Source organism: Bison bison, unplaced genomic scaffold, assembly GCF_000754665.1.
Source record: "Bison bison bison isolate TAMUID 2011002044 unplaced genomic scaffold, Bison_UMD1.0 scf7180017864092, whole genome shotgun sequence".
Lineage (NCBI taxonomy): Eukaryota > Metazoa > Chordata > Mammalia > Artiodactyla > Bovidae > Bison > Bison bison.
In genome coordinates this window covers 566,140-586,418 of record NW_011494664.1, presented here as the reverse complement: position 1 = coordinate 586,418, position 20,279 = coordinate 566,140, and the positions used below count along the sequence as shown (strand labels likewise).

Sequence of the window (20,279 nt, the reverse complement as noted above, 5' to 3'; positions counted from 1 at the left end):
TGTAAGTTCTCATTATTTGAGCACCTCTGATTATTCCGTGTACTATCAATAGTCCTGTGTGGGAATTTTCAGTCATTCCCTCTCCGACGTGTACAGTCACTGTATTTCTTATGATGTATGTGTTTAGAGTGATTTTTATCTTTTTCAAGTTAGCAATTGCTTTGTGTTGTGTAACTTCGTGGTTTTGCTTCCCCATTTCCCCAGGGAATTTCAGAGTAATAATTTCTGTTTCTCACAAGGAATGGCTACTTATCTATGTACTTGTAACCAAGTTCTCTATTCTCTTTGCCAACATTTGTATAAAGAAAAGGAACCTGCAACTTTAAAGTTTTAAAGGAAAGGCTTAGTCTTCTCCTTTAACTTTGAGTTTGCATGAAGGAAGTGTTTATTGAGGTTGTTTGAGCGGCCCTTATTGACATCCATCACAATGGAAGGCGTAAATATTTGACTATCTTTTCCTTTATTCACAATAATTCAAATTCAGCTTGTATCCTTATACAGTCTTTGATTCGAAAATTTTATTCAGAGCTGTGCCAGTGCTTTGCCTCAGGGATGCTTCTACTTGAAAGAAAATATGATATGGCAAAGAACAGGTGGCTGCACCGGTTGTGGTCTTGTCCTGGATCTCAATGTGACTTGAATATTTATTTATTTTTATTATTGTACCATGTAAAAGGTAAAAAGGAAAATGAACTGCTTAGATTATAAAGCACGTATAGAGAGAGAAGGATCCAGGGCTGGTTTTTCAAGTTTTATTTGGCATTCTTTCACTTAAAGGTGAATAAGAGAGAGCATTCTTCCAAGTTTTATTATTTTCTCCCCAGAGTGTCAGGTTATGTGTGAATGGTGGTAGCAATGAAATTCCTCCTTGTTGTAAAATTTATCGTGGAAATGTTAGCAAGTAGGAACTGAAGGGCTGGAGCAAGTGTTCATAAAGTTTTCAGCCTCTTTGCCTTAAAACTTTCATTATTCTCTTCATTCTAGTTTCAATAATATCTGAAAAATTTAATGAACATTCTTTCCTGGAATGATTTTAAAATATAGATCCTTCTTTTGACCATTGATTAAGGTTCTTATCTAAAATTAATGCTTTCTATTCTTTCGTTTGTTTTATTGTTGCCTTTAATTCCTCATTTGTGTCTTCTTCCTCTAAATGAAGAGAAACTGGTATAGAGAAGAGAAAAACCTAATACAATGCATAACACTTGCTCCAGAAGAGAATCGTGTCTTCAGTGTCGGAGATTTGCGGAGCATTTCTTTCTTTTATTTTTTTAATTGAATGGTGTTTAGAAAAAAGTCACTACCAAAAGATAAGGCTTCTACCTTACACACACCAAAAACCCTCTTTCCTTGTTTTGCCAAATGAAATTTAATTCATACTTTAGCACTGGATAAAAATGAATTAGCTTGCTTTGGAAATAGCTTGGTTGGTATTTGATGTAAAGGGTACCCTTTAAACATATTCTATGGCACAAAGAAGAAGTAGGGAAGAAAAAATTTAACTTGTAGTGTCTGATATCTGAAGAAATCAGTAAAAACCAGTTCCTCCTTCCTTCCTCCAACAAAAACATGTCTAGTTCCAAGTTGAGAGTTGCGAAGAAGAAACTGTTGTTAATTAGAGCTTGTGCTTATCTATTTATTCTATGCTATTATACTGTAGTTGTATTTGAAAGGCAAAGAAAACCAAAGATGAATGCTGTTACAGAACAAAGATCCTGTTAGTGTCAACCGCTGCCATCGCTTATGGGCAGACTGTGAAGTGTGGGAAGGAGAGTTGACTTCTGATTTCTCTGTAGATGTCAGAGTTGAGGGGAGGACGAAAGAAAGAGGGCATAGCGAGAAAAGACGTTTCAGCATTATCACCCACTGGTGACTAAGTGAGGAACACCGACCCACCCCCATGGCTAGTCCCTTTTTTTTATGGTAATAGTTTTGTGTGGTCATCAATAAAATTTAAGCTTAAAAATGTTTCAAAATGAAGGGTGAGGAGGACATAAACTAGTAGTGAGAGGATGTTGGAGCAGGTGTGGAAGAATGGGGTAAAGCTTCTTACAAGAAAAGATCCTGCTTTTACTTTTTATGCAAATTTTAGATGTTAGACTTCACTCTTACTTGTGATTCAGTTGCCAAAGCCAGAAGTCCCCAGGGCATATTATCAGGATGTGACATTTAAAAAGAACTTCTCTTTCCAGAAAGGACTGTGTGTTGCTATGGGGTTATATTACCTAACGCATACCTTTCTACCCACTGAGCCACTTTTTAAAGACACAGAGGTTAGGCAATTATGAAAGCCTTGGAAAGGTTTGCTTGTTAGATTTTTCTTTGAATCCAAAAAATCTGAAGTATAGCTTTGAGGAGCCCGGTAGTCACAGAAACTAGAGGTGAGGGATGCTGAAAAGGGCTAAAGGATATCTCAAAAGCAGTGCCTTTGCCAAAGAACAGTTACCACCTTTTTTTTTTTTTTAACATTTTGGAAGATGATGGGTTTCGTGTTTGAGGTACATCATTTTCCCATAAACTGGAAATGCCTGAAAAGGCATTTTTGTTCAAATACAAATAATCTATTCTTCTATACTAAAGAAGATATGATCTCCTCTAAGAACCACTTGCACAGTGACATTTAATTATTCATGTTATTTGTCTCCCCTTTAAAGCATAAAAGGAGCAATTTAGCAATAACTACCAAATTGCAGTGGCTCAGTGGTAAAGAATCCGCCTGCCAGTGCAGGAGCTGCAGGAGACATAGGTTCGATCCCTGGGGCGGAAAGATCCACTGGGGCAGAAAGGTCCACTGGCATAGGAAATGGCAGCCCACCCCAGTATTCTTGCCTGGCAGAGGTGTCTGGTGGGCTACAGTCTATAGGGTCGCAAAGAGTCGGCATGACTGAGCAACTAAAAAGCAGCAGCAGAGCACCACATAACTTTCCTATTGTGAAGGGAGTGAAAGAGATCTGTTTCTGTTTGTATTTGCATAACAAATCACTAGAAAAGATAGATAAGAAATTAACCACAGAGATTAGATGGAGGGAGAAGAGAAATGGGTGGAGAGGGCTGGGAGGAAGAGTAAGACTTCATAAGTGTCCTACATCATAGAGCATAAAGGTTACGTGAGAAAATGCCCAGAATGATATTTGGCACTCAGTTGGCACCGAAGTATTTTTTGAGTGAATGAGTAATACTCTGATGCTGTTTAATATTTTTTCGTCCATTCAAGGCTCCCCAGTAGGATTATAAACTCCTTGAGGCCATCTGTGACCTCCCTGAGGTCCAGTTGTACTACATTAAGGTGGTGGTGGTGTTCAGTCGCTCAGTCGTGTCCAACTCTTGGCGACCCCAAAGAGGGGTCTGCAGCACTCCAGGCTTCCCTGGTCCTTCACTGTCTCCCAGAGTTTGCTCCAATTCATGTCCATTGAGTCAGCGATGCCATCCAACCATCTTACCTTCTGTTGCCCTCTTTGCCTGTCCTCAATCTTTTCCAGCATCAGGGTTTTTTCCCAGTGAGTCGGCTCTTTACATCAGGTGGCCAAAGTATTGGAGCTTCAGCATCAGTCCTTGCAGTGAATATTCAGGATTCATTTCCTTTAGGATTTACTGGTTTAGTCTCCTTGCAATCCAAGGGACTCTCAAGAGTCTTCTCCAGCACCACAGTTTGAAAGCATCATTCTTTGGCGCTCAGCCTTCTTTATGATCCAGCTCTCACATCCATACATGACTACTGGGAAAACCATAGGTTTGACAAGACAGACCTTTGTCAGCAAAGTGATGTCTCTGCTTTTGAATACACTGTCTAGGTTTGTCATAACTTTTCTCCCAAGAACAACTGTCTTTTGATTTCATGGCTGCAATCACCATCTGTAGTGATTTTGGAGCCCAAGAAAATAAAATCTGCCACTGTATCCATTGTCTCCCCATCTATTTGCCATGAAGTGATGGGACTGGATTCCATGATCTTAGTTTTTTGAATATTAAGTTTCAAGCAAGCTTTTTCACTCTCCTCTTTTACCTTCATCAAGAGACTATTTAGTTCCTCTTTACTTTCTGCCATCTGTGTATCTGAGGTTATTGATATTTCTCCCACCAATCTTGATTCCAATTTGTGCTTCATCCAGGCTGGCATTTTGCGTGATGTACTCTGCATATAAGTTAAATAAGCAGAAGCAGGGTGACAATATACAGCCTTGATGTACTCCTTTCCCAATCTGGAACCAGTCCATTGTTTTATGTCTGGTTCTAACAATTGCTTCTTGACCAGCATACAGGTTTCTCTAGAGGCAGGTTAGGTGGCCTGGTATCTCCATCTCTTTAAGAATTTTCCACAGTTTGTTGTGATCCCCACAGTCAAAGACTTTAGCATAGTCAATGAAGCAGAAGTGGATGTTTTTCTGGAATTCTCTTTTTCTATGGTCCAGTGGATATTGGCAATTTGATCTCTGGTTCCTCTGCTTTTTCTAAATCTAGCTTGTACTTCTGGAAGTTCTCCGCTCACATACTGTTGAAGCCTGGCTTGAAGGATTTTGAGCATTACCTTGCTAGCATATGCAAAGAGGGAAACTGTGTGTTAGTTTGAGCATTCTTTGGCATTGCCCTTCTTCAGGATTTCAATGAAAACTGACCTTTTCCAGTCCTGTGGCCACTGCCGAGTTTTTCAAATTTGCTGGCATATAGAGTGCAGCACTTTAACAACATCATCTTTTAGGATTTGAATAGCTCAGCTGGAATTCCATAATCTCAACTAGCTTTGTTCCTAGTAATGCTTCCTAAGGCCCACTTGACTTCACACTCCGGAATGACCACACCATCGTTGTTATCTGGATCATTAAGCCCTTTTTTGAGTTGTTCTTCTATGTATCCTTGCCACCTCTTCTTAATCTCTTCTGCTTCTGTTAGGTCCTTGCTGTTTCTGTCCTTTATTGTACCCATCTTTGCATGGAATGTTCCCTTGGTATCTCTTATTTTCTTGAAGCGATCCCTAGTCTTTCCCATTCTGTTGTTTTCTTCTATTTCTTTGCATTGTTCACTTAAGAAGGCTTTCTTATCTCTCCTTGCTGTTCTTTGGAATTCTGCATTCAGTTGGGTAATTCTTTCCCTTTCTCCTTTGCCTTTCACTTCTCTTCTTTTCTCAGCTATTTGTAAGGCCTCCTCAGACAACCTCTTTGCTCTCTTGCATTTCTTTTTCTTTGGGATAGTTTTGGTCACTGCCTCCTGTACAGTGTTACAAATCTCTGTCCATAGTTCTTCAGGCACTCTATCAGATCTAATCCTTTGAATCTATTTGTCACTTCCACTGTATAATCATAAGGGATTTGATTTAGGTCATACCTGAATGGCCTCGTGGTTTCCCCTACTTTCTTCAGTTTAAGTCTGAATTAAATTGAACGAAAACCACAGTCCCAGCAAGGTAGAAGGCACATGGAAGGAGATGAGTGAATACTGCTCGAGAGACATCAACTAGTTTATTGTAAATTTCTCCAAAACACGCTTTGCATTCAAATCTCTCTGTGTGTTAGGACAAAATCATCTAAGAAGGACATTATGTCACTTGCCTAGTTCCAGTTTCATCAGCCTACCCATCCCACGCAATGAAGCTTCCTTGTTTGTGGTTAGGAATGCAACACAAGGGCTTTGTTTGAATTACACCCACACACAAAACTTAGTTTGCTCAATTTTAAAATTAAATGGTCCTCTGACTCTTATTGATATGCTCATGATGTAATGTGCTTTAGGAAAATATTTGCTTATCTTCTTTAAGATCAAAGTGATCCTAAAAGGTAAAGCACGCTGTGCTCTTTAGGAATGCTTATTAAATTACTTGCATCATTGAAAAGGTCAGTAAACAGCTGTTCGACTTTTTTGGTTATCTCCAGGTACAGTGAATTTTATTTTAAAAATGGCTTTTTAATAGGTAACACATGTACATGGTATACAATTCAAAAGTTACAAAAGGAAATACTTGAAAAATAAATGTTTCTCCCCAGAGGCAGTCATTGATTGGTTCTAGTTTCTCAAGAATTCTTCCAGAAATATTCTTTACATTAATAAACAGAAGTATGTTTTCCCCCATGTTCAGCAGCATACTGTATGCACAGTTTTGTGTCTTAATTTTGTTTCTTTTACCATATATTTTGGAGCTATTTCCAAGTCAACATGTATAGTTCTTTTAATGACTACATGCATCTTCCATTGTATGGAGGTACCACACTGACTTAACTGGTCTGCTGTTGATAGGCATTTAGGTTGTGTTTCAGTCTTTTGATGAATATGTTACTTAAAAATTGTCTTGCTGAATGTTACCAAATTGCTCTTTATTCAGACTGAATGTTGGTGGGCTGTATTTTGGTCATCTTTTTCATTGTTCTTTTTCCTCATGTCATCTCTAAATTGCATATTTTGGAAGACTATTGTAAAACAGATTTATCTCTGAAACCTCCCAACATATGTTCTGCATCCAAATGAAAGGGCTGTGTTTTTCAGGACCTATCGATTTGTTTGTTTCACAAGCATCCTGTTCTTAATGTGTTACAACTGTGATGAAATCTACGCATCCTCCCCATACACACTTCCATCCCTGAAAGTCAAAGTCGCTCAGTCCTGTCCAACTCTTTGTGACCCCGTGGACTATATAGTATATGGATTTCTCCAGGCTGGAATATTGGAGTGGGTAGCCTTCCCCTTCTCCAGGGGCTCTTCCCAACCCAGGGATCAAATCCAGGTCTGCCGCACTGCAGGTGGATTCTTTACCAGCTGAGCCACAAGGGAAACTCCCACCCCTAATCCAAGGCAAACAGCCAACCTCTGCAGTCTACTCTGGAGAAGCATCTTCCCAAGGTGAGTGTCCTGTCTTGGCATTGCAAGTCTTGGGCACTTTATCTTTACTGTAAGAATTATTTCTTTATAGTTTATTATGTATTAGAGAAATACTTCATTTGGTACCCCTCCCCTCCAGAATGTAAGCTTAAGAGCAGAGAACATATCTTAGTTATTAAATCTTTTCAATATCATTAGTGCAGTTTCAGCACTTCAGTCCTCACCTGTCATGCCCCTTGATCCCCACCCACCGCATCGAGCCTCTCACTCGTCCCTCTAGAGGACAGTGGGTGTGAAGTTCAGTCCTTTCAGCTGTCCTCCCACCCTCTTTTATATGAGCACCACCTGACCTCCTCCTTTCTCATCCCAATGGATCTGGCTTCTCTTCCACATGAAGTCATGCTTTTCATGTCCTTCATGCCCTTCGTGTGCTCTGGAATGCTGTCCTTTCCTATTTCCTCATGAGTCTTAAGGAGTGGCAGCCTCTCTTCAGCTGCACATACATCCATTCTCTGTCTCATATAGACTTGCTCGGACTTCTCATCATTTAAAATAAAACAGCAATAACACTCCCTGGCCCCCTTCTAGCCTTCTAGCTGTTCTGTTCAGTCGTGTCTGACCCTTTGTAACTCATGGACTGTAGCCTGCCAGGCTCCACTGTCCATGGAATTCTCCAGGCAAGAATCCTGGAGTGAGTAGCCATTCCCTTCTCCAGGCGATCTTCCCAACCAGGGATCGAACCCATGCCTCTTGCATTGACCCTGAGCCACTAAGGAAGCCCCAGCCTTCTAGCTACCACCCTCTTTATCTCCTTTAGAGCCAAGTTCTTTAAAGAATTACCTCCCATTGCTATATCCGTTTTCTCTCTCATTCACCTCTTCAGTTCAGTTCAGTCGCTCAGTTGTGTCTGACTCTTTGCGACCCCATGAATTGCAGCACGCCAGGCCTCCCTGTACATCACCAACTCCTGGAGTTCTCCCAAACTCATGTCCATCTAGTCGGTGATGCCATCCAGCCATCTCACCCTGTCGTCCCCTTCTTCTCCTGCCCCCAGTCCCTCCCAGCATCAAGGTCTTTTCCAGTGAGTCAACTCTTCGCATGAGATGGCCAAAGTATTGGAGTTTCAGCCTCAGCATCAGTCCTTCCAATAAACACCCAGGACTGATCTCCTTTAGGATGGACTGGTTGGATCTCCTGTAGTCCAAGGGATTCTCAAGAGTCTTCTCCAACACCACAGTTCAAAAGCATCAATTCTTCGGCGCTCAGCTTTCTTCACAGTCCAACTCTCACATCCATACATGACCACAGGAAAAACCATAGCCTTGACTAGACGGACCTTTGTTGGCAAAGTAATGTCTCTGCTTTTGAATATGCTGTCTATGTTGTTCATAACTTTCCTTCCAAGGAGTAACTGTCTTTTAATTTCATGGCTGCAGTCACCATCTGCAGTGATTTTGGAGCCCCCCAAAATAAAGTCTGACACTGTTTCCACTGTTTCCCCATCTATTTCCCATGAAGTGATGGGGCCAGATGCCATGATCTTCGTTTTCTGAATGTTGAGTTTTAAGCCAACTTTTTCACTCTCCTCTTTCACTTTCATCAAGAGGCTTTTTAGTTCCTCTTCACTTTCTGCCATAAGGGTGTTGTCATCTGCATATCTGAGGTTATCGATATTTCTCCCGGCAATCTTGATTCCAGCGTGTGCTTCTTCCAGCCCAGCGTTTCTCATGATGTACTCTGCATAGAAGTTAAATAAGCAGGGTGACAGTATACAGGCTTGACGGGCTCCTTCCCTCACCTCTTACCTGATCCTACTCAGGCCTCTCCCCTGTCATTCCCTCGCAGAGACTTATCAGCCATCGAGTCAAGTGCACTCGCAGGCACCGGCATCAGACTAGCCTCTCTGTAGCAGCTGGGATGCTTGGCAGTTCCTTGCTCTCCCCACCCTCTCACTGGGGGATTCTGTGAAATTCCCACGCCCTCCTGGTTTCCCTCCTGCTCCTCTGGAAGCCTCTTGATAGCCCCCTCCAGCCCCCTTCCACCCCCAAATTGGGACAGTTCTCAGAGGCCTATCTTTAAGGGACTTCCTTTCAGTCTCCTAGGCGCTCTGCCCAAGCAGCTCATCTTTTCTCAAAGGCCATGTGTTTCGTGCCTCCTCAGTTTCTACCTTTAGCCCAGACGCCAGTCCTGTAGCTGCCACTGCCTCCTGTCCCCCACTGCAACCCCGCAGGCACCTCACATTGCACACCCCACTGTCTCCCTCCTTCCGCACTCTGTTCCCGCCCCTCATCTCACAGTTCTTTATATAGGTGAGGAATATTACCATTCTAGCTCAGGCTACGTAAAGGCCATCTTTCCTCCTGGACTGTACTCTTCTGTGCCAGCCACATCCAGGTGCTCACTAGGCTAGGCATTAGATCTGTTGTCTGTTTAAGTTCACTGCTCCTGCCTTAGTGCTGGGTCTTTATTTAATCTCTTACTGTGGCCAGTCCAGTAGCCTCCAATCCTCTCTCTGTCTCAAATTTATTTTCATTATTGGCAGTATCTTCCTGAAACTCAAATTTGAACATGGCCCTCCTTGGCTCAGGTTCTTCAGTGGCCTCCAGTTCCATAGGGTACTGTCTGTTGCCTTCAGTGAGGCCGGCTGAGATCTGGATCCTCTTCATCTTCATCTGCTGCCTCCCCCTCACTCATCATCTAGTCTCCACTTATGTAAGCTGTTTGTACCATGTTCTTCTGTATTTTCATGCATCTGCCATGCTGTCTCTTCTACCTGGATGTGCTTCCCTTCCATTTCCCATCCCCTTCCATCTGGAGAAATCTTTCATGGCTTAGTTAACTGTGAAACCCCCAGTGACTCCCTCTCCTGAGTACACCGAGCACCTTGTACACATCTCTATTAGGGACCCCATCTCAGTGTATTACAGTGCTCTGCTTGGCTGTCTCTTCTACTACTCTGTGAGCTATTTGCATCTAATGATACTTTGTAACCTGAGTGCCAGCATAATGGCTGCCATGTAGAAAGTGTCTGTGGATGCCCCTTGAATGAAAGGGAAGGAAATTGAAGAGCGGTCTGGACAGCTTAGATTGAAAACAGCAGTTCCCAACCTTTTTGGCACCAGGGACCAGTTTTGTGGAAGACAGTTTTTCCCCAAGTAATTGGGGGTCGGGGATGGTTTCAGGATGATTCCAGCACATTGCATTTATTGCGTACTTTATTTCTATGACTATTCCATTGTGATACATAGTGAAATAATTGCACAGCTCACCGTAATGCAGAATCAGACTGTAATGCAAGCAGTGGGGAGCAGCTGTAAACACAGGTGAAGCTTCGCTTCTTCACACGCCGCTCACCACCTGCCATGTGGCCTGGCTCCTAACAGGTCACGGACCAGTAACCAGTCCATGGCCTCGGGGTCTGGGACCCCTGATTTAAAAGAGAGCCTACTGTTGTCTTTAAAAGCACATAGATAATTTTTTTTCACTTAATCTAGATGAGACAGTTCCACTGATCTTCACTGTTCTCTGCACAGCCGCCTTTCCTGCTTCAGAGTCTGATTCAGAACTTTCAGCAAGATGTCTGCTCCTTCCTGAAGGAGGTGTACCAGCTGATATTAAGCCTGGGTAGCTCCGTGCTACTTCAGGGTACCTCCTCTCTTCTCACCATTGAGATTTCAGTCTAGAAATCCCTGAAGTCAGTGGTAAACATCTCGCTTTTTTTTTTTTTGTCAAAAATAAAGTTCAGCCACTCTCTGACTCTGAACTTGTACAATAGTGTAATCCTCCCTACCAAATTCAACCTCCAGCCGTGCAGTCTGAAGAACACCCACTTCTCCCCTTCAGCTTTGTCAGTTCTGTGTGTACTTAGGGGATATCTTGGCTATTATGAGTAATGCTGCAGTGAACACGGGAGTACAGATACCCCTTTAAGATCCTGATTTCAGTTTCTTTGGATAAATACCCAGTCGTGGGATTGCTGGATCCTATCGTAGCTCTATTTTAAATTTTTTTTAAGGAAACGCCATACTGTTTTCCATAGTGGCTGCACCAGTTTGCACTCTCAACAGGGCACAAGGGTTTATGCAGGAATTCTTTAAGTTTGCAATATTTGTATGTAACTGAAATCATGTCGAAATGAAAAGGAAAATAAAAATAATAATAAAGCAGAAAAAAAAACAATGGTTAGTAAGAGAAATGAACAGTAAGATGTTTTCCAGTATTTACTCGACTGTGTTCCATCTCTGAGACACAGCAGTCTCTGCTTCCAAGTCCATAAATCTCACTGGTGAAGAGATCAGTGGCGACTGCTCCTAACACGGGCGTTCGTGTGCTGTGTCTCCCCAGACGCACTGAACCTGCAGGCCGGCCTCATTCTTGGCACTCGACCAAACTTGGGGAGAACCAACCTGATGCCAGCATGATGCAGATATCTCAGGGCACGATTGGCACGCCTTGGCCCCAGAGCTACCATTCCAGGTAAGTGACCACAGCTGAGACCTGGGGGTGGGGGTGCGGTTTGCTTTCAAATGCTCTGTTCCCAGAAAGGATTGTTTTCTTTTACTCACCCCAAGTATTAAGTCTCTCTACCCACTATCCGCATCGTCTTAAAAGCCCTGACGTGCATATGAGTCATCACCTTCTGGGCTAGACTAGCGTGGAGAGAGGCCAGGGTTATTTTGAACAATGACTAGCCATTTGAGATATTTATGGGGTTTATTGATCCTCAATCAGACATTTCTCAATTACACACCATAGCACTATAGCAGAAAAACGGACGGCTCCCTCCCTTGATGCTTCACATCCTTTTAGTCAAATAGGTATCTATTTTTTATCTGAATGGTTTTATTCAGTGTTTGAACTTCCCACTTGGTTTTTCTCTCTCTGTTAAAGCCAGTTATCCAACTTAGCTCCAGTCAAAGCAGTTAACACACTGAGGACTGTTCAGTATGTACATCATCTCATGCGGTCCTTCGTATGCACCTTTGAAACAGATATAGTCTTCTTGACTCCATTTCATAGGACAGGATGTTGAAGCTGGAGAGATGGGTTTGTCCAGGCTCAAACATCTGCTCAGTACCTGAGTCATGAATCAAATCCAAGCCAGGTTTCAAAGCCATTGCCCATAACCTCATGTGCTTCCTCTATACTAGCTGTATGAGTCATCTTTCTTCTGCCTGTCTTATTGCTCCAGCAGTCAAGGTCCAGTCTGGAAAAAGCAGAGCCATCACGAGTGATGCAGGAGAAGGGATTTATTACAGTAATCAGACCTGACACAATTGAAGGGGACTGAGGAGAAGGGAGCCAAGCTTGACCCGCCCCCCGCCCCAGACCTATTAAAGAATGAAGTCAGGACACCCCTGCATTTACTTCAGACTTGGAGCCATGCAAATTGGAGTCCATCTCCTGAAGCCAGGGAGGCAGGCCCTGTTGCTTACCACTTTTTGGAAGTACTTGGATATAGGTTATTAGTAGTGAGGCAGGAGGGCTTCCCAGGTGGTGCCAGTGGTAAACAATCCGCCTGCCAATGCAGGAGACACACAGGATACGCGGATTCAGTTCCTGGGTTGGGAAGATCCCCTGCAGAAGGAAGTGGCAACCCACTCCAGTATTCTTGCCTGGATAATTCCATGGACAGGGAATTTGGTAGGCTACAGTCCATGGGATCATAAAGAGTCGGACACAACTGAGTGGCCAGGCACAAAATGCTGGTCAGTATCAGGGAGGGGAGGATGTTGCTGGAAGGATTACTTAACAAACAGATGGTGGCTACACATTTGGTGAGGCCGAGACTCAGAATCCCCATGACCCACGTCTGCTCAGATCAAGGGCCAAATAAATCCTAGAGCTCTGACTGGTGGGCATGGCCTGTTAGGATACTTTTTGATTGCCCTCCTTGTTACAGACATTCCTTTCCCTTGCCCACAGCGCTCCCCGTAACCCTGAAAAAATTTCACCGTCTGAGCCCTGTGTGCTCCAGGAACACAGCCCCAGCAGGGCTCACGTGGAGGCACAGTGCTTTTGCTCTGTGGGCATGGCCGTGTTACAGGCTTTTAGGTTAGATGCGGGGGCCCAGCTGTGGAAGTGACACCAGATGGTGAGGTACTTGGGCTTATAAATCAGACCTCAGTTTCAATCTCAGTTTCATTACCTACTACATAAGGTTGAGCAAAGCATTTAACCGCTTTGATCTTGGTTTCTTTGTCTGTAAAATGAAATTAATAATATATATCTCATTGGATCATAGTGAGGATTAAACAAAGTAAGATGTAAGACAGTGTAGTTCCTGGAACATAGTGAGCACTCAGTAATTATGAAAAGTAATTATAATAATTAAGGCTGAAAACTTGTCAGAGACACAGTGAAACATAATAATGAACGAGGTTAATGGCATGAACCAGTACACATTTATAAAATGCAGGAGTATTAACAGGGTACCCCTCCTAACCACTAACCTTTGTTGATGTTCAGTTGCTAAGTTGTGTCCCACTGTTTGCGACTGCATGTCAGACCCCATATTGGAGCCTGCCAAGCTCCTCTGTCCATGGAATTCTCCAGGCAAGAATTCCGGAGTGGGTAGCCATTCCCTTCTCCAAGGGATCTTCCCAAACCAGGGATCAAACCCAGGTCTCCTGCATTGCAGGCGGATTATTTACCACTGAGCCAGCAGGGAAGCCCATTAACCTTAGGAGGCCCTTAAATCTGAAGTCATACTATGACCTAAATATACACTGGGCTGAAGACAGAAATAAGACAATTGCAATTGGTGCCTAGAGTCACTGCCCACAGTAACTATGGTGAGCTTCCAGAGGCCCCAGGAGAGTCGAAGTGTTGACATCAGAAGTGCAATACTCTACAGGCTCTGCTTTTCCACTTGCTGTTTCTTCCTCATCCCACCCTCCAGAGGGGTGTAGGCAGATGGAGCCTGCACTGGACCTACCACTCTGCCCTCTAATGCAAGCTTCGGAGCAGCCTTCCCTGACACAATGACTGTCAACACAAAAGCTCTGGGTGGGGGTACAGGAGGAGAAAGGAAAGCTTGGGTTACCCCAAAATGACACATCCATGTGGATTTTCTTCTACCCCAGCTCAAAGCATCCTGTGGTCTGTTCATTCCATGCCTTGGGTTCGCAGCTCTGAGTTCTGCTCATAAGGGCTGCCCTTTGGCAGCTGTAGCTGGAGAAGCTCTCCTGGTACATTTCTGAGGGGCACAGTGGCATCTAGTGGTCTGGTGGGCAGCATCCCTGTGACAGCGTTCACACAGCCTCGTCCTAAATATGTGGATCTGTTTCTCATTAAGAAGCAGGAAAAGGAGAGGGAGCTCAAGGGATGGGGAGGGGCAGGAGAGAGGGAGAGAGACGTTCAAAGAGACAGAAGATATGTAATTTTCACTGCCTGCAAACTGGCTCAGATCTGAAATTTCACTGCAACTGTGTTCCAGCTGCTTTCTCTCAGATCCTTGTCACTGTCCTTCTGCTGTCCTACAGAAGTCTCACAATGGTCCTAAAGTATTAGGACTTCTAAAGTACATAGTACTTTAGGAAAAACCTCCAAAAAATCCTGTAGTCTAGTCCCCTCCCAAGAGGCTGAAATAACACCATCACAATACTAAAGAACCAGTACATGCTCATTGATTCATTCCTCTAACAAATATGTATGGAATACCTACTATGTCTGAGATAATTTTTAGTTATTGAGAGTGCAAGATTGAGCAAGACATCAAAAAGTAGTATTTATTGTTTCCCCAGGTATGTTCCATGGAATGATAATCCATTAGATGCTCCTTGGGGAAAACTGTCTAGGGTCATGTAAGTTTAGAAATCACTGCTTGGGACTTCCCTGGTGGTCCAGTGGTTAAGACTTCGCCTGCCAGGGCAGGAGTGCGGGTTTAACCCCTGGTCAGAGAACATGTGGGATATTACCCACATGCCTTGTGGCCAAAAAATCAAAATACAAAGCAGAAACAATATTGTAACAAATTCAATAAAGACTTTAAATAAAAGTGGTCTACATTAAAAAAAACCTTAAAGCACTGCTTAGTATATTTGCCTTGCAGAATATCACATGAACAAATTTATTAAGGACTCGGATGTCTTAAATTACAATTATTTACCTTATCTGGAGAAGGCAATGGCACCCCTCTCCAGTACTCTTGCCTGGAAAATCTCATGGATGGAGGAGCATGGTAGGCTGCAGTCCATGGTTGCTAAGAGTCGGACATGACTGAGCAACTTCACTTTCACTTTTCACTTGCATGCATTGGAGAAGGAGATGGCAACCCACTCCAGTGTTCTTGCCTGGAGAATCCCAGGGACGAGGGAGCCTGGTGGGCTGCTGTCTATGGGGTCACACAGAGTCGCACACGACTGAAGTGACTTAGCAGCAGCCCAGTATTTTCCAGACATTTTATCATCTGAGGAATTAATTAATGTTCTGGTAGTACACTTTAGGAAATGTTTTCATATAATTGTTTTGTGCTCTTTGTTGTGTTTTAAGTATTTAGGAAATACTTTTAAACAGAGGTGATGTAATATCAAGTAGTAGTAAGTGCTGTGAAGATAATAAAGCAGAGCAGCAAGAAATACGGAGAGGGGAGGTACTTTTAAGATAGTGAATGGCAGGAAGTATTCTCCGATGCAGTCATGAATAAAGGAAGGGAGTGAGCCAGGTGAAGAGCATTCCTTATGGTGGGAACAGTGAGTACAAAGGCCCTGAGTCCCTGATGTGGGAACATATTTCATGGGTTTGAGAGGCCATCAGTGGCCATTATGCCAGAGTGCAGTGAGCAAGGAGGAGAGCAATGGGAAACGAAGGTAGAGAAGTCGTCAGACCACAGTGAGAACTCTGACAAGCTTGACACACTTATCTTGAGAGTAAGGATGTCTCTGTGTGGGCTGGAACTGCTGCAGGATTGAAGACCTGCATGTCAGGTTCTTGGCAGCCATCTGTAAGAGTGCCATCTTGGAAGCAGGAATGGCAGGGGTAATCAGAATGACTGCTTCCAGAATGTGGTAGAAGAACTTGTTCCTACAGGGTGATGTCAGGGCACTCCGTGGCATGGCATAGGTCACTGGGTCTTAGTCCCCAGGCAGCTTGGAAATGAGAATTTGGGGAGACAAAGCCCTCCCTGAGTAGCAGTGAAGAATAAGAATGGTCCTCATGGGATGCATTCCATCTGAGAATTGGTGGGTTAAGTGTCCTTTGGCCGCAAGACGGAACCCACTCTACCCTTGCTTGGCTCGAGATATGTTTACCAGTGAGTTCATGTTTCTAGATCCATCTGTATTTTGCGATGGCATTTCCTCCGATTCAGCAGTGTTTCAGTTAACCCATCAGTTTATTCACTTTGATTTTTTTTTTTTCACATGTTCCTAAATTAGATCTGGCTTATCCTTTTAGTGAAAGACTGCTAAAATTCTTAGCAGTGGGGAGGAGGATTAAGTAGTGTCTACCACCTGCATGGAATTGGTGAGCAAAAACAGCCCTTGTGGAATCTACTGCTTCCGTGTCCCCTTGAAGTATTAACTCTGAGTCTTCTGTTAGAGGAGATAAACAGGAGCACAAGTGGGTCATAGGGGATTATCCTCAGTCATGTCATGTGCATCTTCAGCACATCCTCTTCATTTGGGGGTGGGGGGGTAAATGCTGGTAGTGACATATGCCGTGACATGGAGTGCCAGGACTGGCTTCCCTAATCTGGTTGGGATTAACCCTTCCTTCCTCCTTGAATTTATACCTGTCCCTGCCAAAGCAAGATGTTCCATTCAGTAAGTTTACTTGCCCTGAAAAAGAAATATTATTCTGGGGGGGCAATTGCTGAAAATGTAGTCTTCTTTTCCTTGAATTCTGCTCCAGTTTTGACTCAGAATATGATCCTTCTAGTCTCCTCCCGTATACTCTGGAGACAGTCCAGCAAAGCATTATCACCTACTCAGCCATTAAGACACCGTATTTACTTATACGACATCTAGAAATATAATAATAGCTCCATGGATTTTAATAGTGTTTAAATGCCTATTCATTTAAAAATGAAAAGCCTCAGGCAAGAACTCTTCGTTTTCTTTATTCTTTTTGTGACCCTATGGACTGTAGCCCACCATGCTTCTCTGTCCATGGGATTTTCCAGGCAAGAATCCTGGAGTGGGTTGCCATTTCCTCCTCCAGAGAATCCTCCTGACCCAAGGATCGAACCTGTGTCTCCTGCATTACAGGCAAATTCTTTACCGCTGAGCCACCAGGGAAGCCCTCTTTAGAGAACAGTGAATCACAAATGTTTGAACTATTGAGACTGCTGTTTGATTTTTGAGCTACTTATTCCTTCCTATATCTCTATTCTCTCTCGCCCATGCTGGGTGAAGTATATTTGGGGTTTATAATTAAAGTTAGCTATAAGTAATTCTGTCTTATGGCAACTTTTTGGAGGAGCTAGTGAAGGAAAATGTCTTACTGTCCAGCGTATGAGGCTTTGCCCAGACTCTGGGCAGTTGTCCATGGGTGATGGTCTCCCAGCACCTGAGAGCCTCCCGTGATTAAGACTTCTTAGCCAGTCTGCTTTTCCTCTCTCATCCACTTTTGCTAGCTCTCAATGTTTCTGAGTATTCTCTCATTCAGTTTTGTGTTTGGCTTTCTTACCACAAACAAATTGTCTCTTGTACAGTGGAAATTCCAGGAAGATTGCCAGGGAGTAGCCCTTCAACTCCATAAAAAGGAAAGATATTAACTAAAACCGGGGACATGTGCACAGTCTCCCTCACCCATCCGCGTGCCTGGTCTCTTACTAAGCTTTCCCCTTCTTCCCACAGACGCCCCAAGAGACACAAAATGTCAGTCTCTGTCCCTCTAACTCATCTCGCCCTCCGCTTTCCTTGCTCACCTCTCTCATTTTTGGGGCACGTGCAGAATGTCACTTCCGGCACAGAACACAGTATATCATCGTGTTGCCTGAGCCCAAAGGCCCACGTGGTGTCCTCCTGCTCCCCACTTCTCCCCTGGCGAGCCTGGGTGATTAATTAGAGACACATAGGTTATGGTGTTGGGCAGTTACTCCTAGTGATGACACGTAGGGAGGCCGAGCAAGGCCCAAATATGGTCCTTTTACCCACCCTTCCAGAAACCAAACATCTTGCACAACAGTCCATTTATAAGCTAGTCCTGTGCCTGGAAGCCTACTGAACAATCAGGGCTCACCGCTGACTGCCCTGCCTCCCTTTCTTCCAGCTCCTCCACCAGTGACCTCTCTGGCTATGACCACGCATATCTGAGGCAGAGCCCTGACCGGTGCAGCTCCCAGGGGAGCATGGAGAGCCTGGAGGCCGGCGGGGGATACCCACCCTGCCACCTTCTCTCCCCGGCCAAGTCCACCAGCAGCATTGACCAGCTCAGCCACCTCCACAGCAAGAGAGATTCGGCTTACAGCTCCTTCTCCACCAGTTCCAGCATCCTCGAGTATCCACCCCCTGGCGTCTCTGGCCGGGAGCGTTCGGGCTCCATGGATACCACTTCTGCTCGAGGTGGCCTCCTAGAAGGGATGAAGCAGGCAGATATTCGCTATGTTAAGACAGTCTATGACCCCCGGAGGGGGGTCTCAGCAGAGTATGAGGTGAACTCTTCAGGCCTGCTTCTCCAAGGTAGGGAGACCCGAGCCTCAACTGATGGTCAGGGCTACAATAAATTCCATAATGTTCCTCGGGGCAAAGGCGCACCACCCTCTTCCTGGAGCCAGCAGTGCCCCGGTTCCTTAGAGACCACTGTGGACAACTTGCCTCCTAAAGTGGGTGCGCCCCTGCCCCCAGCTCGGAGTGACAGTTATGCAGCCTTCCGGCAGCGAGAGAGGCCCAGCTCCTGGTCTAGCCTAGATCAGAAACGGTTCTGCCGACCTCCAGCAAACTCTGCAGGCACCCTGAAATCTCCCTTCATAGAGGAACAGCTGCATACTGTGCTAGAGAAGAGCCCAGAAAACAGCCCTCCAGTGAAGCCCAAGCACAATTATACCCAGAAGGCCCAGCCCGGCCAACCTCTGCTGCCGACTGGCATCTACCCAGTACCTTCCCTGGAGCCACACTTCGCCCAGGTGCCCCGGCCTTCTGTGAGTGGAAATGGTACCCTCTACCCTGCCCTGGCCAAGGAGGGTGGGTACACACCTCCTCAGGGAGCGTGCGACAGAATGGCTGCCCTTGATGAGAATGGGAACCAAAACGGATCTAGCAGGCCTGGCTTCGCCTTCTGCCAGGCCTTAGAACGGGACTCAGTGTCCCTAGTAGAGAGGAAACCTGAAACTTCAGCCAAATGTGTCCCCTATAAAGTCCATTTTCCCTCAGTGCCTGAGAACGAGGAGGAGACCTCCCTGAAGAGACTTCTCACACCTCTAGAAGGCCACAGCCCACATCCCAGTGAGAGAAAGAGCACCCAGGGCAACAGATATTCTAATTACCACAGCCTCCAATCCCCTCAGGCTCAGGTGTGCGAAGTGGGTGAAGACAAGAGATCCTTCCTGCCTTCAGAGCCTTGGGAGGGGGATTCCCATGAAGACCACAATGCCAACCTCCGGGGGAGGCTCCACGGAGGCAGCCTGGGCCAGAGTATGCCAGGCAGCTTTGGCAAGACTGCAGCTGCCTTCTCCTCCCTCCAGAACATTCCTGAGAGTCTAAGAAGGCAAAGCAGCTTGGATCTCGGAGCAGCAGCCCAGGAAGTCTACCTGGAAGGCTCATCCACCTGCGCAGTCAATACCAAGGGAGAAGAGTCTGGAAGGACTGCTGTTGCTGATCACAAGAGCCAGCTGGACAGGTCGGTGTCCTATCCAAGGCCCGAGGGGAGAACCTTGGCCTCTTTCCAGAGTTCAGACCCAACGTATGAAGAGCCGCCCTCCCCATCCCCACAGGAGACCTCCAGTCTGGGCCGGAGGAGGCTGAGTTCCAGCAGCACCTCGGCTCTGCAGGGCTTTCAGTACGGGAAGCCCCACTGCTCCGTGCTGGAGAAGGTTTCCAAGATCGAGCAGCGAGAGCAGGCTGGCCAGAGACCCCCGAGTGCCGGCGGCTCTACTTACGGCTATAATTACAGGCCCCACAGGACACTCCCAGCCTCCAATACTTTGGGGAATGACTCGGAGGAGACTAAAGGCCGTATACATTTTTCCGAACTCACTGAACCCCTAGGCAATGGAGAACAGCACTTCAAAAACGGGGAGCCAAAGTCAGAAGAGGTTTCCTGGCAGCCGTGTGGTCAACAGCCGAGGCGGGCTGTGGAGGGGGGCCGGGGTGCCCCACTCCGGGGTGGAGAGCCCCCGAGGCGGGACGCCCGTCTGCTCCGCAGCCAGAGCAGCTTCCAGCTCTTCAGCGAGGCCGAGAAGGAGGCCATGTGGTCGGACGACAGGCCCCGCACGCCAGAGTCGACTGTGCAGGACGCCCCCTTCAGCCGCGCCTACCGGAACAGCATCAAGGATGCACAGTCCCGCGTCCTGGGAGCCACGTCCTTCCGACGCC

The 20,279-nt window shown here is 45.4% G+C and overlaps 1 protein-coding gene across 1 annotated transcript in view; it reads left to right on the top strand.

The window, feature by feature from the left end:
* SHROOM3 (shroom family member 3) overlaps positions 1-20,279 on the top strand; it is a 331,740-nt gene that overhangs the window by 279,294 nt on the left and 32,167 nt on the right. The window contains exons 5-6 of the mRNA XM_010838194.1: positions 11,149-11,280; positions 18,019-20,276. Of these exons, the coding sequence (XP_010836496.1) occupies positions 11,149-11,280; positions 18,019-20,276 (2,390 nt within the window). The remainder of the gene's footprint in view (positions 1-11,148; positions 11,281-18,018; positions 20,277-20,279) is intronic.